The sequence below is a fragment of the Thamnophis sirtalis genome, unplaced genomic scaffold, assembly GCF_051295495.1.
Source record: "Thamnophis sirtalis isolate CommonGarterSnake01/CBP01778 unplaced genomic scaffold, rThaSir2_p1.2 scaffold_5, whole genome shotgun sequence".
In the NCBI taxonomy this organism is placed as follows: Eukaryota; Metazoa; Chordata; class Lepidosauria; order Squamata; family Natricidae; genus Thamnophis; species Thamnophis sirtalis.
The window spans coordinates 30,486,456-30,504,867 of NW_028261385.1; the positions used below are offsets into that span (position 1 = coordinate 30,486,456).

Below are 18,412 nucleotides of genomic sequence, written 5' to 3' on the forward strand. Positions count from 1 at the left end.
GCATGTAAGCAAGAGAGCTTTTTAAAATTAAAAATGTGCATCTATCGTCCGTCAACACTCTGAAGAATGAGTGGAAGCCATCGACAACAAATGTCCTTGTGCATTAAGACAGAAATGGATTGTTGACCAGCTTATTTAAAATTCTTCAGCTTCGTTTCCCATTATTGACATGAGGTTTGTCCTTTTGTGTTGTACAGGGCGGGGCATAACCTTTTCCTAGGGGGTCACAGCAACACTTGTAATAACAACACAAATAATTCATACACCATTCGAAAGCCCATCAAAAACTGAGTTTATTGACACGATTTAATAGTCAGTATGACCACCATTAGCCCTTCGAACAGCATTCAAACGAGGTGGATAAGAACACAACAAATCTTCAAACAGTCATTATTTTGCAATTCTAGGGCGGGGCATAACCTTTTCCTAGGGGGTCACAGCAAGATCGACAGCAGTTTACAACTTCCGCGACACCTCATTTTAAAGCCCATAAAAAACTGAATTGAATGAGCTATTAAATGTTAAATTTGCTTTAAGAATGGCTGGAAAATTCGATTCGGAAGAACAAAGGATCATTGACAGAATAAAATGCATTGCCTTTCGAGAGGCACCTCGTTTGAATGCTGTTCGAAGGGCTAATGGTGGTCATACTGACTATTAAATCGTGTCAATAAACTCAGTTTTTGATGGGCTTTCGAATGGTGTATGAATTATTTGTGTTGTTATTACAAGTGTTGCTGTGACCCCCTAGGAAAAGGTTATGCCCCGCCCTGTAGAATTATTCCAGTTTTCCCAAGTTTCCCAAGGAACGTTATTTATTTTTTCCTGGACAGAGAAAAAAAGAGCTAATTAGATTGGCATGGTCTTTGCAATGATTGTTCATTGATTTCCCATTACAGAAGATGGTAGACACTGTTAATAATATATAGTAGTGCTTTGGTTTTCCAGTCAATGTGGAGTTCCTGCAGAATAGGATCGTGTTTAAAGATGTAACTTGGCAACAGTTTATACAATGGCCCATTCAGGCTCACTGGGAAACCATGCCAGAACAAAGCCAAACCAAAGCAAAATGTTATACTAAACCAAATAGCATAAACTAAGATAATAAATTAAAAATACAGATTTATAACAAAAATCACAAAAGTTACTGCACATCGAAGGGTCAAGCAATAATAGCGGTTGAATACAGTTTAACAATTTAGCTGTGAAGTTCTTAGTTAAGAGAAGTCCATTCTCTTCTAAGCTACCACAATTATGAGTTAGTATAGGCCTTTTAGTGCATGGCATATAAAAACAGCAGTGCAAAGCTCATGTGAAACTGATTGTACAATAGACAGGAAGGAATTTACTCTTGTACAAGTCTGTTGCTGGAACTTTCTTCCACCAGTGAGAAGAGCAAATCATTAAATGGAGCAAAGTTAAGGACTTTCTTGGAAGTTAGACAAACAATATTAACTAGAAATTGGCACGGGACAAATATATCCTTAAAATGCATGAATTGCTATTGGCTATTTCCTTATAATTCTTAAGGGAGGCCCACTTCACCTATAATGCTAAATAGTATGTTAATGTTATATACTAAAACATGAATTTATGTACCTGTAATCTTCTCTGTGATTCACTCTCCAGTATAATAATATAAAATACACTTTATTTCACTTTCAGTAACCACAAATATTTATATTCAGACTAAGATAAACTGTGGTTACATATTGGTTTAAGGCAACCTGACAAATCCCAGTTTCTGTGAGTTTCCTTCAGCAGGATCAGTGGTTGTGGAATGATAGCAGTTATCTTCCCCAAGACCAAAAAGACCTGTTTTAAATGCTGAATTTTATAAATTTAATTGTTGCTTCTGTAAATATATTTAAGATATATATACACAAAGAGAGTGTATATGTGTGTATATACATATACACAGTTGCTAGTCTGGAACCCTTATTTTAAAAACAATATAAAAACTTAACAGTGGCTTCAGTTTCGAGACATGAATAATTATTACCCTTTGTATCTATTGAACATATTTGAATGAAATTTGCTAGTTATCAGTGATTTCTGTGATTTAGCCCATAAACCCTTATCCAACATATCACAATTTCTTGAGCCATTACTGGGGTGTGTGTGTGTTTGTGTGTGTGTGTGTGTGTGTGTGTACAGTAATGGCTCAAGAAATTGTGATATGTTGGATAAGGGTTTATGGGCTAAATCACAGAAATCACTGATATATATATATATATATATTTGCCTTTTAAATATTTGTAGTTGATTATTTTTGACTTGTCACCCTAAGTATTTCCTATTGTTCTTTGATTGTTTACAAAGCTGAAGTAATCAGCCAATACACAAAACATTACTCCCTGGTGTCTGGATTAAACTTCAAAGCCCCATTTCCTATAATGGTATATCTACAATCATTAAAATACTTTTAACTAAAGCAAAATCTGAGTATCCATGTTGCTTTTGACATTGTTGTTGAGTTTTACGGAATGGAGCATCCATTCCTTCCATACTAAGCAAATGAGCTAAAATACAGCATGATGAATAATCTGAAGACTTGCTTTAATTGTAGCCTTATTCTCTCCCCCCCCCCCCCCCCTTCTCTAGCATTTTCCTACAAATGTAGGATCTGGTCGTCGTTTTTTCTGGATCAACCAAGTATTGATCCATTGGTTGCAACAAAAATTGATCCACCAGCTTGTTGTCTGAGCCTGACATTGTGTGCAGAGAAAGAGTGACTGACCCAAAGTCATCCAGCTGGCTTTCATGCCTAAGGCAGGACTACATCTCAGTCTCTTGGTTTTTAGTTCATGTCTTTACCACTACACCAAACCTGATATTATTGTAGCCTTATTGTACTGTGAATAATTTGATATGAGACAGAATAAAATTGAAATGGCATTGTATTGGCCTGAATAATGGAAAACAAATTGTCACTTGAGTCAGCACACCATCAGATTTAGAACATTTCTGGCTCACAATTAGTACAAGAAAGATAGCTCAAGCCTAGAAAATAGAATTTTTAAGTTTTCATTCTTTATTTGCCTTCTTTGCATTTTATATGCACATATCTACCACCTGAGTACTAATTGTCATAGCCTTATTAAATATCTTTACATACAGGTCTAAGTTGAAATGGAATTTTTTCTCGTGAAATAAAAAAAATTCTCAAGGAAGTCTTTATGCTTGTGTTCCTTTGTCATATATGTCCTCTTATCCTCGTATACAAAATGTAGCTTATAGAAACTACATCGTTTTCCTTTGCCGTAACTGCTGCAAATAATCTATTACATTAATCAGCCATCTAGTATGAAATGCACAGGGAGTGATTATAATATCATACACAGTGAAACACTTGTCAAAACCAATATATCAAAGTTTGAATCAGTAACAAAACGAATTAGAACAAGATAAAACATTCAGTAGTCCAAGAACTTCAGCACCTTGAGTACTACGAGTACTATTTAAGTGATTTGGATTTTTCTGAGGCGATGTTCATGAGTAAAAGCTGGAACCCTCAAAAGTGGTAGTATATCCTCATATCCTAGAGAGAGTTCATGAATTAAACAGTACTAGAGTACTTATATATTCTGTTCATGAAGATACTGATCTAATTAGATCATTATCCATTGGGGCCTTGGATTTACTTTTAGCACTAATGAATCTCTAATGGGCTGAATTTGTTTTGGTAACAATTGGGAGTATTCATCTTTGAAGGAGGGAGGGATTTATTGAATAAGATCTAAGTTTTCCATTATGATAGACAATATTTCCTTATTTTCAAAAATGTCATTTATATTTCACATCACCAAAAATACTTTTTTGGGTGCTTTCAAGACATTAATTCACAGTCTCTAGTTTCTAGTTTAGTGCCTTTAACCACTATGCCAAATTGGCTGTCAGTATTACCATGATAGTGGGTTAAAAGATTTAGACCGGTTTAAAACGTAGGTGTCTACATAAATAAATATTCACTATCTTGACATTTTTCTAGTATCTGCCTCTGTAGCAGATTGTGGTAAAATAACATTTTGAAAAAAATATGCCATGACAAAAGTTGTAGTTTGAATAAATTATGCAGCCTAAGTGCATTTTTGGACTAGTGAAAAAAATCTGTGCTTTATAGAGAATTTAAAAATGGCTTAACCTTAACTCGGCATTTCATTATTAATATTTTCCCCATTAATATAGGATTTTAAGATCCATACTGACTGCATCATGCTCCATATTGCAGAATAATAATGTTCTACTACTTCTTGTCCCTAATGTATAAAGAGGCTCTTTAAGACTGGTGGATTATATGGAGGTGAGCTTATGTTATGGAATATTTGCTCTCTTTTTGGATGATATACCTGTTTTCCAGAATGGGAGGAGGGAATGGTCACACGTGGGTTTTATCACAACCTGATTGGTCCAAGGCTGAGAGGAAATCTATAAATACCGGTGCCTGTCCATTGCTAGCCCAGATTCTCTCAGCCTGGTCCAAGCTGTAGAGTAGTTGGATAGGTTCTTTCCGCAGGGGGAGGTGGTCTTACGGCAGGGGGCCCTGATTCACCCAGAGCCTCAGTGGCTTCAGCTGACCGTTTGGCTCTTGAACGGCGGCTTCTAAGGGGGGCTCATCTGTCTTCCGGGGTCATTCGCACCATCGAGGCGGCCCGTCGTCCCTCAACGACCCGCATTTATAACTCCACCTGGGCAGCGTTCGTCCGCTGGTGCTCCCCCAAGGGCATCTCTCCCGACAGAGCCACCATCCCCAACGTCTTGGATTTCCTTCAGAAGGGCCTGGAGGACGGGCTCTCGCAAAACACCTTGCGTCGCCAAGTGGCGGCTCTGTCCTCGGTCTTGGGGGGGGCGGGATCTTCTTCTCTTTCCCAGTCTCCTCTGGTCAAGCTGTTCCTCAAGGGGGCGGCAAATCTCAGGCCTCCCCCCGTTCATAGATTCCCCACGTGGGATCTTCCGCTTGTCCTCAAGGCCTTAACGGGAGCTCCGTTTGAACCTCTCCGCTCGGTGCACTTGCGCTTCTTATCACTGAAGGTGGTCTTCCTGGTGGCCATCACTTCCGCTCGGCGTATATCCGAGCTGGGCGCCCTGTCTTGTAAGGACGACCTCTGTCATTTTCACCAGGACAGGGTGGTCCTTCGCCTTGACCCGGCATTCGTCCCCAAAGTAAATACCCCCTTTCACAGGGCTCAGGAGATCGTCCTGCCTGACTTCTGCCCGAGTCCGTCCACTGACAGGGAGCGTCTTTGGCATCGTCTGGATGTCCGCCGTGCCTTGCGGATCTACCTCCGGCGGACCAAGGATTTCCGCAAGTCGGAGGCCTTGTTCGTCTCCTTCCTACCTGGAGCTCTGGGTTCGAGGGTGTCCTCGGCTACCATCGGCCGTTGGCTGCGTCAGGCCATCTCGGAGGCCTACGTGGCCTCAGGGCGGCCGGTTCCATCAGGCGTCACGGCGCACTCTACAAGGAGCGCGGCAACCTCGGCAGCGTGGGCCACGAGGGCCCCGTTTGAAGACATCTGCCGGGCGGCTACCTGGGCCACTCCGACCTCGTTCATCCGGCATTATCGTCTGGATGCTTTCGCGTCGGCGGACGCATCTTTCGGTCGTAGGGTCCTACAGGGGGTGGCAGCTGAGGCTCCCCTTGGTTCCTAGAGTTCCTGTTCTCCCTCCCTGGGACTTTAGCTTGGGTATGTCCCACGTGTGACCATTCCCTCCTCCCATTCTGGAAAAAGGACGTTGGTCTTACCTGAACGTCTATTTTGTGATGGGAGGAGGGAATGGTCACAACCCGCCCTGAGTTCTGTCTGTTGGGGCCAAGGGGAGGGCCCGGGGGGTGTTTCCCGGGGTTTGTTGTGTTGTTTCTTGTTTTTCAGTTGTACCGTTCATGTTCGAGAATCTGGGCTAGCAATGGACAGGCACCGGTATTTATAGATTTCCTCTCAGCCTTGGACCAATCAGGTTGTGATAAAACCCACGTGTGACCATTCCCTCCTCCCATCAGAAAATAGACGTTCAGGTAAGACCAACGTCCTTTCTAGTAGCAGTTCTTTAAAAAAAAGAGTTAAATTAGATTACAATTGCAATTTAGAGGCCACTTGACTACTACTAACTCTGGCCAGCTTTCATTTAAAAAAATAGGAACAAGTATAAAAAAGTGACAACTCATGAGCAATCCCAATGATAAACATGTAAACCATACCCTATCTGATAGGGGCTCAACTATCACCCTACTCTAAAGCTGGGAAAACAGCAAATATTTAATAGCTTTTGGAACTTCATCGGACTGGGAGCTATTCAGATCTTTTGGGGGATATTATCCCAGAGGGCAGGCTTATTATTATAAGCTCTAACTCCCAGCAGTGTATGGCATAGCATAAACAGCATAAACACACACTAAATTAAAAATAGTAATGAAAAAATTCATTGGCACCTAACCTAAGGATCAAACAACTGGGAATAGCTAACCCCCAAAAGCCTTATTTGTTTATTTTTAATTTAAATTAGTTTAATTTGATTAATAATTAAAAAACTTCAAACCGAACTCTAGGGTGTACCTCTATAATAAACCTTAAAAACACATTACAGAACAAAACAAGATGGGATTCAGTGGCTTTCTAAAAATACAGGGGGAAAAGACATCCAGTGAGGAGGTCCATGTGTCTTAACCCAACCCCTAAGAGAATAGCCAGGTATTCATCCTTAAGGAATGCTAACAGAATGAGAGACTGATAGATTGATTGACTGGTTTTCTTTCTGGACTTATGTGGCCACCTATCTCATATAATGGACTCTAGGAAGCTCAAAAAAATCCATAAAAATGAACAAAACTAACCTTACGCTGAGATGCTAGACCAAGCAGCTTCCCAGGTCAATCTCAAGCTCATAGCAATTTTTTTTGGGAGGGGGGGTAGAGCCAGGTCTTCATGACTCTTCAGAAGGCTAAAAGATTGGGATCCCTCAGATCTGGGGTGAGAGGCACCAAGAAACAGACCTCTGAGATCCCATCATGTAGTAACATTTAAAGGAGGGGACCTGGAGTGTATCACTGTATCTAACTGAATAGGATGTGTAGATACCCTCAGGGTGAGGCAGTTCCACAAACAGATATGGATTCAGGGGGATTTCATTCCTGAAAGTACACATTTGGAAAAATTTTGAATTCAAATGTGCTGAATTTGTAAGGCTAACCAAATTTTAAAAAACAATCCCATAAGAAATGTCACAATAGGTGCCAATCACCCTCCAAGAAAGTTTGTCATGGAGAAATGTTATGCTTCAGTTGTCTCTCCTATCACCTAGCATATCCATCTGAAATGAGAATACAAGATGGACTAAACTCCATATTGAAGAAGGGGTCCTGGGAGTATCTAGGAGCCAAACCCTGTAGCCAAATATTTGTTCATTTCTTTTTTTAAATTAATGCCATGTTTCATTTACTCTTTAATCTAAGTTAATCTTCTTTTATTTTTTCATCGATATTGGTGATCTTTGGATGGGAGGAGGAAATGTAAATTAGCTGAGATAATTCTCTTTTATTGCAAGCCAAGTATCCTAATGTGTGTCTATGGAGATTCCCAATCATCTAGGTCATGGTTGTCTCAAAGGTGTTTTTTCCAAATGGATTTTCTTGGTTTTTTCCTTTTTCCTTTGAAAATATTTTGCTTCTCATCTAAGAAGCTTCTTCGGTTCAGGACTTTTGAATGAGAACCGAAATATTTTAGGAGGAAAAAGCTAAGAAATTCCAGTTGGAAAAAGAATCTTTGGGATATCGTAATGTTTATAGGAAACAATTATTAATCGTACTGCATCTATGCTTAATAGCTATGATGGAAAAATGGATGCATATTGTTAACAGCACCTACTGCTAATACAACACAGGACTTTAATACTGCCATCATGTAGTTATTTGGTTAATAATATAAGAATAAACTTCTATCGCTGATTGCTGATTATATTCTGTTTGTCTGATGGGGATAAAACAGTAGTGTCGAATTGGTTTTGTAATGTCTGTATTGAAACAAGAAGTTTGATGAAGAAAAGCCACCTCTAATTCAGAGCAAGATAATGATTGTGAAAATAGAATTGACAATACCTCACTAAGATGTGACAGTTTTAATAGTCTTTCTCTTGTGTGAAATTAATACCAAATTGCAGTTGCAGCATGATGAGTCTTCCAATTATCTTCAGGGAAATATGGAATTTGCATATTGATTTATGATATGTGCTTATTGTTGTGCCAGGAAAATCTCTTAGCAGGTTGAGTTCCAGTAATATTAAGAAAAGAAACTATACATACCGTGTATGTGTGTATGCCTTATATAACCAAGCTTGGGCCTGGATTAAATTTCTGTGCTCTTTAATTTTTTTAAAGAATTTTACAGAGTTATATTAAAATTAAGGAGGAATTACCATTTAGTTTTATCATTGCACCCTTGTTTGTTAAAAATGTCAAAATGCACAGAAATTGAACAGCTATCATTTATTGATGAAATTCCTCTTGAAATCATGAACTGCAGTATTTAATATAAAAACTGATCTGGTTACAGGATGAGTGTGATCACATTGCACATTTGGGCAGGATTGTTTGGGGGGGGGGGGTAAATGTGAGAGCTTTCTTTGTTTTAATTATACGGCTAATTTAGGATTTTCACTCATTCATGGGATTGTCAACTCAAAATGGCAAGAGAGGGCTCCAAAAGCCAGATTTTAGAGCTACTCATTGCCCGCCGCTGCAGTGCCATGTTCATACAAAATATTAAAGAAAAAATAAGACTTCATGCAGTGCACAAAACCAGCCTGCCTTCGTGCAGATCTCTGAATGCATATTTCAGTAAATGCATTTCTCTCTCAACGGTGAAACAATAGCAGGCATTTTCTGTGTTAAACATCTACCAGCTTCTCCAGGAAGCAAATGCTGTACAGTTTATACAATAAAATAAAAGGAAGGCTAGTGTGAGCTTTTGGCTTGATTTGTTTTGCTGCTACTAACTAAATAATACTTTCCAAATTGTTGAGAAATAACAAAATCATTTGAACTGCTTTTGAAGATTTGGTACAGTACGTTTGGCATAGATTGTGGTTTAGTTGCAGATTTCCATTTGCATTCTTTACCGTCATATTCAGTTGCATGCATGTCTTTTCTGAAAGGCTGTCATTCATTTTTAACAGATTCTGAAGGTCTCTGTAATATGTAAAATTCTTCCTTGATGAACAAATGAAGTGTTGCTAAATAGTACTTGTAGATGTCTTCACTGTGCTTGTCAAGAGTCTGCAACATAGCTGATTTTAAGAGCAATATCATTATATTTAAAAATGTTCCAACAGTTCCTGATTTATTCATATCTCGATTAGCATGCAGTGTCAGAGATAGAGGTCCTGGATTGGTTCAGACTTAAATGTCAGCAGAAAATTAGATCTGTAAATTTCAATGAAGGATTTCTCATACATAATTGCAGCAGTATTTATGAAGTATATTTCTGTCCTTGGTTAACAAAAGGCAAAAAATAATTGCAAAAAAACCCAGAAGTTGCTTATTCTCCCTTGTGTTATGGAGAGAAGTATAGAACATCTGCACACTAGATTTGAAAATAGAAAATCCGCATAGAATTGATAGAAAGTATAGATCAATATAGAACAACAGTGGGAATCAAATATTTTCAGAGATTTTAATCAAGTTGGGGGGGGGAGGGGATGTAAAATTTGAATTGTTGGTGGTTCACTTGCAATGATTGCAAGGGGTGTTTTAGTGGGGAGATCTCTCACATGCACATCCAGGTAGGGGGATCCTTTGTGTGGCACATGCTTGGGAAAAAATGTATTTATAAGAAATGAAAATAATAATCCATACTTAAAGAACATTGCATTGAACATTCATTCCAAACATTATCTATTTTTATTTACTTATTTTAGCATAGTCCACAAGGATCAAATTCATTGAACGTATCATGAAAATCACTTAATGCATGTTTTTATTGGTAAACTGAAAGTATTGCGGTTTTTTTTGCATATGGAGATCATCACCTTTGTTTACCTTTATATTTGTTTGCATAACAGATTTCCTTCAATGTGCTTATTTTCAAGTTGATTTCTTTTGATTAATTTGTTTGGGTTTTTTATATGCTGGCAAGGGTCACTTGTTTGTAAGATGTGGGGAGGGGTTATATAAATTAGATAAATAAAATAAAATTTCCTGCAAGCTCTCAAGGGTGCCTTTTGCATGAGCTGTTACAGAGCTTTGTTAATGCATCCATTTAAAAAAACCTGTGTGTATAGTTCTTTTCATAACTTTCAAGGTATCTAGCCGAATTGGATGTTGTCTGTCTCTCTGTAGGTGCTCTTTGGATGTGCATAGTATTAAATCCCCATTGCAAGGTGGAACAGAAAGCCAGTTGGCTGAAACAGCTTAAGAAATGGAACAGTGTTGATGTGTGTCCCTGGGAAGACGGGAACCATGGAAATGACCTGCCAAGTCTAACCAATGCTCTGCCTCAGGGTGTAAATGGAATACAAGGTAAACTTTGATTTAATTGAAGATGTTGCACATTTACCATTTTGTAAAAGCATAATAATAGTAACAGCACCGACCCTCAACCAACCCATGCAACCCCCACCACTCACCTCCCAATGACCCTGACCCTGACCCTGACCTCCCTATTACAAGACCCATCACAAGAGACTCTGATGACTCACACCTGACCCTCACTTGACACACCCACACTTTGAAGCCCTTATAAACAGAGGAATACTGACACTGACATACCCTAACTTCACTGAAGATTTTACTTAGCCTGCTAATGAAATGTTTGGAAACAAACCCACAAGCTTGGAGAATGAACCTTCATCCTCAGCATAATAATATCCTAATGCTAGTGTTCTGGATTTTTCAAGCTTTTGGTGGAAAAATATTAACTAAAAGATGAAGTGTACATGCTTTGCTGGCTATAGTATGTATAGTCACTGACAACACCTCAAGACATTTTCAGTAATGCGAGACATGTTATTTTTCTCTTGGTCATTTCAAAGACTGTATTTCAGCTAATAGAATGTTGGGTTGACATTTAGTTCTGAATTGCTTTTCATTGTGTAGATGTTCTTCCAATGTAAACCCAGTAGGCTATACTAAATAGGAACTGTGTGTATTTAAATTGCTGGGGTTGCAGCATCATGAAAATGTTTTAAATCAAACAAAATCAATATATAAAATATCAGTATTTTTATATCATAATGTATATGTTGGTGCCTTATAAAAACAGATGAAAGTAGTTAGTTTGAGGCTAATGCCTATAGGTCATTTCCTTGTTCAAATGTTGTACTAAACAGCCCTGTTTCTCAGTTTCTGCCAATACTACCGTAGTATTTGGGTTGAAACACTCAGTCCCTAATTCTTTAATATATTTTTCTCAGATCACTCACATTATTTCATTTAATTTGCTAACTTTCCCTGCTATGTAACACCCCCAACAAAAATTGCTTCAGGATGTCGACAGTACTGCTGTAGTTTCTAACAGATTAAAATTATAATTGCAGGGAGAGCATCTTCCAGCTACTTAAAACCACATTGCAAATTCCTGGTTGTGTGGTATGAAGGGGTGCAGTCAAATGCCAAGTTAGCATTTAAATGCCAAGTTGGCATTGTACAGTAAAAAGAAAACTCTGTACCTCAGCAGCTTTTGCATTAATTTAAATCTGTGTGTCCTTGGTATTAATCTTCAACCTCTTCTCTATCAAAGAAATGATTATCCTTGTATATCTATAATTGTTCCTGCTTGAAATGGAATATTAAATATACATCATTTATGTGTGTGGTTTGAAGCTATGGTGCAAACTAATCATTTGTAGACTAATTGTATCATAATAATAAAACTTGGATATTGTTTTCCTGCTCAGTCTTAACTGAGCTTTGTGAATTGATTATGTAAAGCAACTATTCCAAGCTTCATGATCCCCAGATGTTGATTGGGAATTGTGAGAGTTAAGTCATTGGAGGAAACCACTTGGAGGAAAGTTGATGTAGGGTAGCTTTGATTCCATCCAAAGTTATGAAATCTATGTGAAAATGATGTTAATAAGAGAGAATGGAAAGGAGGAAATGAATGTGGAAGGTTTGGGGCCATATAAACATTTTAAAATATATAATTCTTCGAACTCTTTGGGCTGGCAGATTCATCAAACAGGTCTCACCGGACAGTGTTCACACGAGCTATTGAGGCATGCGATCTCCATTGGCAGGACAGTCACTTACAGCACATTATTAACAGTGATCTGTATACCAACTACTGTTACCATGAAGAAGCTCAAAACTCGCTCTTTGATTCTCACGGGTGGCCCCTCTGGCATGGTAAGTGGCCTAGCAAGAAATACATGTCCCTGATTTCAATGCTTTCTTTTTGTTGTTGTTGTTGTTGTTGTTGTTGTTGTTGAAGAGAAAAGACAGAAACATCTGGTGAGAACAACAGAGCTTCCTTTCAGATGGGCTGCTCGGTTGCCCCCCCCCCCCCACGGTAGATTCCTAAAATCATTTAATGGTCTTTTGTATTGGGGTTATTCCAGACACCAGTAGACTTAACAATGCCTTCCTTTTCTCTTTGTCAGAGCATGTGCCTACAGCTTGTGCACGAGTAGATGCACTCCGGTCTCATGGCTACCCAAGAGAAGCCCTGCGGCTGGCAATTGCTATTGTTAATACTCTAAGGAGACAGCAGCAGAAGCAGCAGGAAATGTTCCGGTTCCAGAAGAAAGGTAAATGTGGGCAGGAGGAAAGGCCAAAGGACGCAGCATGGTGAGAAAAAGTCTGGAATGAGACTAAGAATAAGCAAGTGATGATTGAACATATAGCACTGCAGGTTTGCAGTGACGGTAGCTGGGGTGGGTGGGGGTAAGAGCCAGTTCATTGCCAAATGTCTGATAGGAATAAAGCTGTTCCTCTGTATCTCTCAGTAAGACAACAGTACAAAGAGTTCTTTCATTCTCTTCTCTTAATCTTAAATTCAAGGTGCAGAATGTTACAGGGAAAATATTCCTGAAACAAGCTACTTATAATGATCTAATTGTAAAATAGCAGAACCACCATCTACATTCTTCTTCAGGGCTTTTTAAAAAAAAAAATGTATTTATTTAGGTGGGTAGTTAAGATTGTTCATTTAACAGTTTAAAAATATGATTGTGGGACGTGACTGAATCCATAAATCATACGGCTTCTTGCATGAGTTCTGTACTTGTCTATGGAGATTCTCAGTCATCCAGGTCATGGTTGTCCCAAAGAGGCTTTTCTCCAAGGGGCATTTGGACTTTCTGGTTTTTCTTTGAAGACGTTTCACTTTGAAGAAGCTTCTTGGATGAGAAATGAAATGTCTTCAAAGAAAAACCAGGAAGTCCAATTGCCCCTTGGAAAAAAAGCCTCTTTGGGACATTCATGTAATCTGAGCAAAAATAAAATTAAAAATCTGGGTTTGTGAAAGCATGGTCAGTTTACTGTCTTTGTTAGTACATTGCTCACTCACTCATAGGTGACAAAATACACCAGTGTCCTTGGATGAAAAGATAAGATCTCTGCCCTGTCCCTGAAAGTATTATGTGTAACTGTGAAGCTCATTCCCATGCTTCTGTACTGATTGTAGTTCAGATATAGATTCTTTCTCTTTTTTTTGAGATAGTGTCAATCAACACTGGGTGAGGTCTTGCCTAGTAAATCCAAGAGATGGGATCTAATTCAGTTTTGAATAACACCCCATCTACAGGATCAGAAAGCTACCAAATAAGGATTCTTGTTTATAGGGAAAATGGAAATAAAGCTGTCTTTGAAAACCAAAGAGGGTGGGTATAATACTATTAATATGGTACAGAGAAAATATAGAGCGATGTATATGATGTAGCCCTTCCACGACTGCTTCAATCTGTACATTTTTACATATCTGCAGAGGATTAGGCAGATATATACTGGTGGTTTCTGTAGGCCTGTTCACATTTGCAATGCCCCTGCCCTCTCCCTCCATAATGTGGACAGCATTGGGTGGAACTGCTTGGAGACATAAGGCAGAGTCCTTAAGGCTTTGCTTGAAGACTTTAGTGATAGAGCACATGCTGATCATTCAGACATTTGCTTGAATGTCTAAAAAGTTGAAAGTGGGGAGAGTACTTGCTGTGCACATAGCCGCTTTTGTATCTTTCTCTAGCTTCCACTCATTCAGGTGAGAGGTCTGTAATGATCTGTATTCATGCTGGCTTGCAATGAGTCCATATGGCAGTGTGACAAAGAGCCCAGTTTTATTCCAGACCTGGCTCATGAAGAAAACTGAGCACAAATATATCCACCTCTCAGACTTCCAACCTGAATACATGGTGGTTAAAGACAGTAAGACTGGAGCTATATTCATCTGCACCTAAACTCTTCTATAGATTCTGTGAGCCTCAAGCAAAAAATTTATAGGAGCTGCTTGAGCTAAGTAACTTATCTGTAGTATCCCTTTTTACTATTCCATTTGCTGCTGTTGCCTCCAGTTCTCTTCTCTTTAAGTAGAATTAAAATTTGTGTTAGTATTTCCTGGAATCTTGAATAGATAGCCAACCCTCTGAAGATTGGTGGGGGCTCAGGAAGTCGTTGTTTTCATTTACTGGCAGTGAACTATCCATAATGTACCTCCTCTATTCCATGTGACACAAATTCTCATGGAAGTTACCCATTCAAATATTTAGTGTCTTGGCTTCAATTGTAAAGAATTCTTAATTAAAATACTGACCCTTTTTTTTTTAAATGGAAAAACTAAAATATCTCTTCTGTGAATAACATAAGTATGCTTCCTGTTTATAAATTCTGTAGAAATAGCCCTAAAGATAGTTTGGATAAACTATTCACAACAACAACAAGTAAAACCTTTAGACAGCTTTTGTTGTTGTTGTTAGTAGAGCCAACATTTTTGATTCCTAGGAAATGAGACCTTGCTTTATCTTGATTATTTCTAACTGACCAGGGTTCCTCTTCATTGCTGAAATTTGAAAAAGCTAAGCAATGATATATAGTTATTTAAAATTTCAGCTACTGGCATTGCCGTATTTCATCCATTGTGAACCCTTTGATGGGCATTTTAGAGATCTGAATTCAGATTCTGTCTCCTTTATGGCCACTCATTCCTAGGTTTCGTTTTCCTGATTTGGAAAAGTCTAACTGATAAGAAAAAGAAATACATATATTCTGCATTTTAAAATTCTGTAAACAATATAAATACAATTGTTATCATACAATCAATATGTGTGCTTGTTTTTTTTATGTAGAACTTCTTCACAAAGGTGTTACCTCTATTACAAATCTAGAAGGTTGGGTTGGGCATCCATTGGACCCAATTGGCACTCTTTTCAGTAGCCTTATGGAAGCCTGCAGAGTGGACGATGAAAGCTTCCATGTGTTCTCAGATTTCACAGGTAAAATCTTACCTTGTACCAGTTGTGTATGTGCATTCAGCATTTTAAAACAAGTTGCATTTTATTAGTCATTGCATGTTAACTAAAGAATTAGTTTTGGAACTGTTAGCAATGAGTTTGAGCCAAAATGTTTCATAATTAAAACATTCCTTGAAACAGGGATATTGAAAATGCTTAAGAAAGGGAAATTAAGGAAACAGAAGTTTGTTCTGAGTGATCAGTGGTTTATCTTACTGACTGAATGTATCAATCTGCCTTATAGCGAGAGAGGTATACGTTCACTCAATTGCTGCCTTCCAAATGTGTCGGTACCCAGCCAATGTGGCTGAAGATTTCAGGGACTTACAACCTCAGCTAATCTGTAGAATACCAATATAAGGAAGAATGTATGTAGCAAATTCTTTTTCAATTTAGGATGTCTGGGATTGAATTTGGGACCTTTTCTGAATTCAGAGCATGTGGACTTTATTACCTGACTTGATATTAAGAATATTAATAACATTGCATTTCATGTTCAACTGTTCATATTATAAATTATTTATAATTTACTTTCATTTTAAATTATTTAATATAATTTATTTATATTAAACATTTGCATAGCTGCCCATCTTATATTGAAGTCTGGGTGGCTCCCAAAATGATTCTTACTACTTTGCTGTGATTTAGTCAGTATTGTTATCGTCCATATTGCAGGTGAAGGATGGCAAAGAATATGAAACACAGATTTCCTTAAGACCATGTAATGAACTCATAGCAGAAATAAGGATTTCCTAATTCATTGTTCAGTCTTTTGCTGTTTTATATTTCGGCTTTCAGTAGACAGCATTTGACTCCCATTCAAATCACTATGAATACATTTTACTTGTTATTTTGTACGTTTCAAAATTTTATGTTCTAAGTGGCTTATACAGTAAGACAGGACTCACATATCACACCTAAGCCATCTTTTATTTATCTATGGTTTATTGGATACAACATAATTGACTTGATTAATGTTACATTATACAACATAAGCCATGATTTACAAACTACATTGGCTATATTCGTAGAAAATGCTGAAACAAAAACAAACGTTTGGCTTAGTGTGATGTAGAAAGTAGGCCTAAAATGTAACCATGCCAATTTTTGCTACCTCTATAGGAAGCTTATGAATGATAAAGAATAGGCATAAACAAGGCATATAACTTCAGAGAAACCATTTTCAGTGGCTTTATTGTTTTTATTTTGTAACTTTTTGTTCCAGAAAACATGGGCCCATGCAAATCTCTGGAATACTATCACTTTCCTACTCACAAATTCTTAGAAGAAGGAGAATCTTACTTAACACTAGCAGTGGAAGTGGCATTAATAGGATTGGGTCAGCAGAGGATAATGCCTGATGGCTTGTATGCACAAGAGAAGGTTTGTCGAAATGAGGAACAGCTAATTTCCAAGCTACATGAAATAGAATTGGATGACACTCTGGTGAAGATCTTCCAAAAGCAAGCAGTCTTCCTATTAGAAGGTAGCTGATTATTGATGATAACTTTCTTTCTTAACAGCTTTTAACAAAAGTAGAAGGCTGGTTCCTAAGTAGGTTTATTTCATAATCAACAAGCTCTTGCAAATCTAATGACTGTTTTGAGAGCTTCTAACTATTCCCAGTCTACGTATTTAAATATTGCACATATGAAGAGATGGTTATCCTTGACTCTACAGAATGGAAATTAAAATAGGTTTGTTTATCTTGTTATAATTCTAGCTATTTTAGGGGAGCATGGAAAATTTCAATCTCACACGTGAGATTATGAAATTCTTGCAATCATTGCTACCACTTTCAGCTGACACTTAAAACACATACAGTTAAGCTTTCTCTGATCATGAAGATTCTCAATCTTCCAAGTTATAGTTGTCCCAAAAGTGCTTTTTCCAAAAGGCAGCTGGACTTTCTCGGATTTTTTTTCCTTTGAAAACATTTTGCTTCTCATCCAAGAAGTTTCTTTCTCTAGTCAAGCATTTCAATGACCATCTTATATGGAACTTCACCCAGAAGTATATGAGAATTTTGTAATGTTTGAAAGTAACTTTTATTAGTAGAGTTTTTCTGTAAGTAAATACTATCTAAACTAAGAAAGATGGATAATACTTGAAACTTTGTGAGAATTAAAATGCATTGTCACTTCAGGGATAAAATAACAAATACAAAAAGTCAAGTAAAAATAAGAGTGGGAATCTTTCTTATTTTTCCCCAAAAAACCAAAACCCCAACATTTTAGATAAGCAGAAGAATCAAAAGTCGGGTATTACATTTCTTTGAGGAACCTCGAGCAGTAACAAGGATAGGGCTTGTATAAATTTTTAGAGACCTCTGGCCTAAACTTAGTATTGCCTAAATGTAGGGCAGAGCCCTGAGAACTGTATTTGTTCTACTTAGCCTTATTGCTTGAGTATTTTTATACCTGATGAATATCAAAAACTACGGTTGTGCACTAAAATCACTAATGATATAATGAATCTTATTGAATTAGACTGTAATCACACCTTCCAAGGTTTCTGTCCTTTTTGGTCTTGTTTGTATATTTACAAAATTGCTAGGCAATTTATAAATAATAAAAAGATAGAAGTGATGAAATCCAGTATGTTAAAAAAACCCAAGATAAATATCCACACCAAAGATTATTTGATTAAAATCAAGATTATTTTCCACATCAAAACTAATTTCAGTATTGTGGAGCTTCCATCCCAAAGGCCTTGCAAAAGAGGTTAGTTTTCACTGCCTTTGATGCCATTGTGGCCTCTGGGGAAAATATACTCCAAAGTGAGACAGCTGTTGTCCAAAAGACCGTCCTTTCAAGCTGCAGTTGCTTGCTTGATCTCTTGGAGGGTGAAAACCCATGTACCCCACTTGGTGGGCAGGCCAATTCTACTTCGTCCAGATTGTCCCAAAGGCATCAAGAACCCAAATCATTCAGAGCTTTAGAAGCAATCATTAGCACTTTGAATTGGACTGAGGAACCTATTG

At 37.8% G+C, this 18,412-nt stretch overlaps 1 protein-coding gene across 1 annotated transcript in view; it reads left to right on the forward strand.

Moving 5' to 3' along the window:
* ZSWIM6 (zinc finger SWIM-type containing 6) overlaps positions 1-18,412 on the forward strand; it is a 102,922-nt gene that overhangs the window by 59,329 nt on the left and 25,181 nt on the right. The window contains exons 5-9 of the mRNA XM_014055595.2: positions 10,328-10,507; positions 12,158-12,334; positions 12,589-12,735; positions 15,265-15,411; positions 16,655-16,915. Of these exons, the coding sequence (XP_013911070.2) occupies positions 10,328-10,507; positions 12,158-12,334; positions 12,589-12,735; positions 15,265-15,411; positions 16,655-16,915 (912 nt within the window). The remainder of the gene's footprint in view (positions 1-10,327; positions 10,508-12,157; positions 12,335-12,588; positions 12,736-15,264; positions 15,412-16,654; positions 16,916-18,412) is intronic.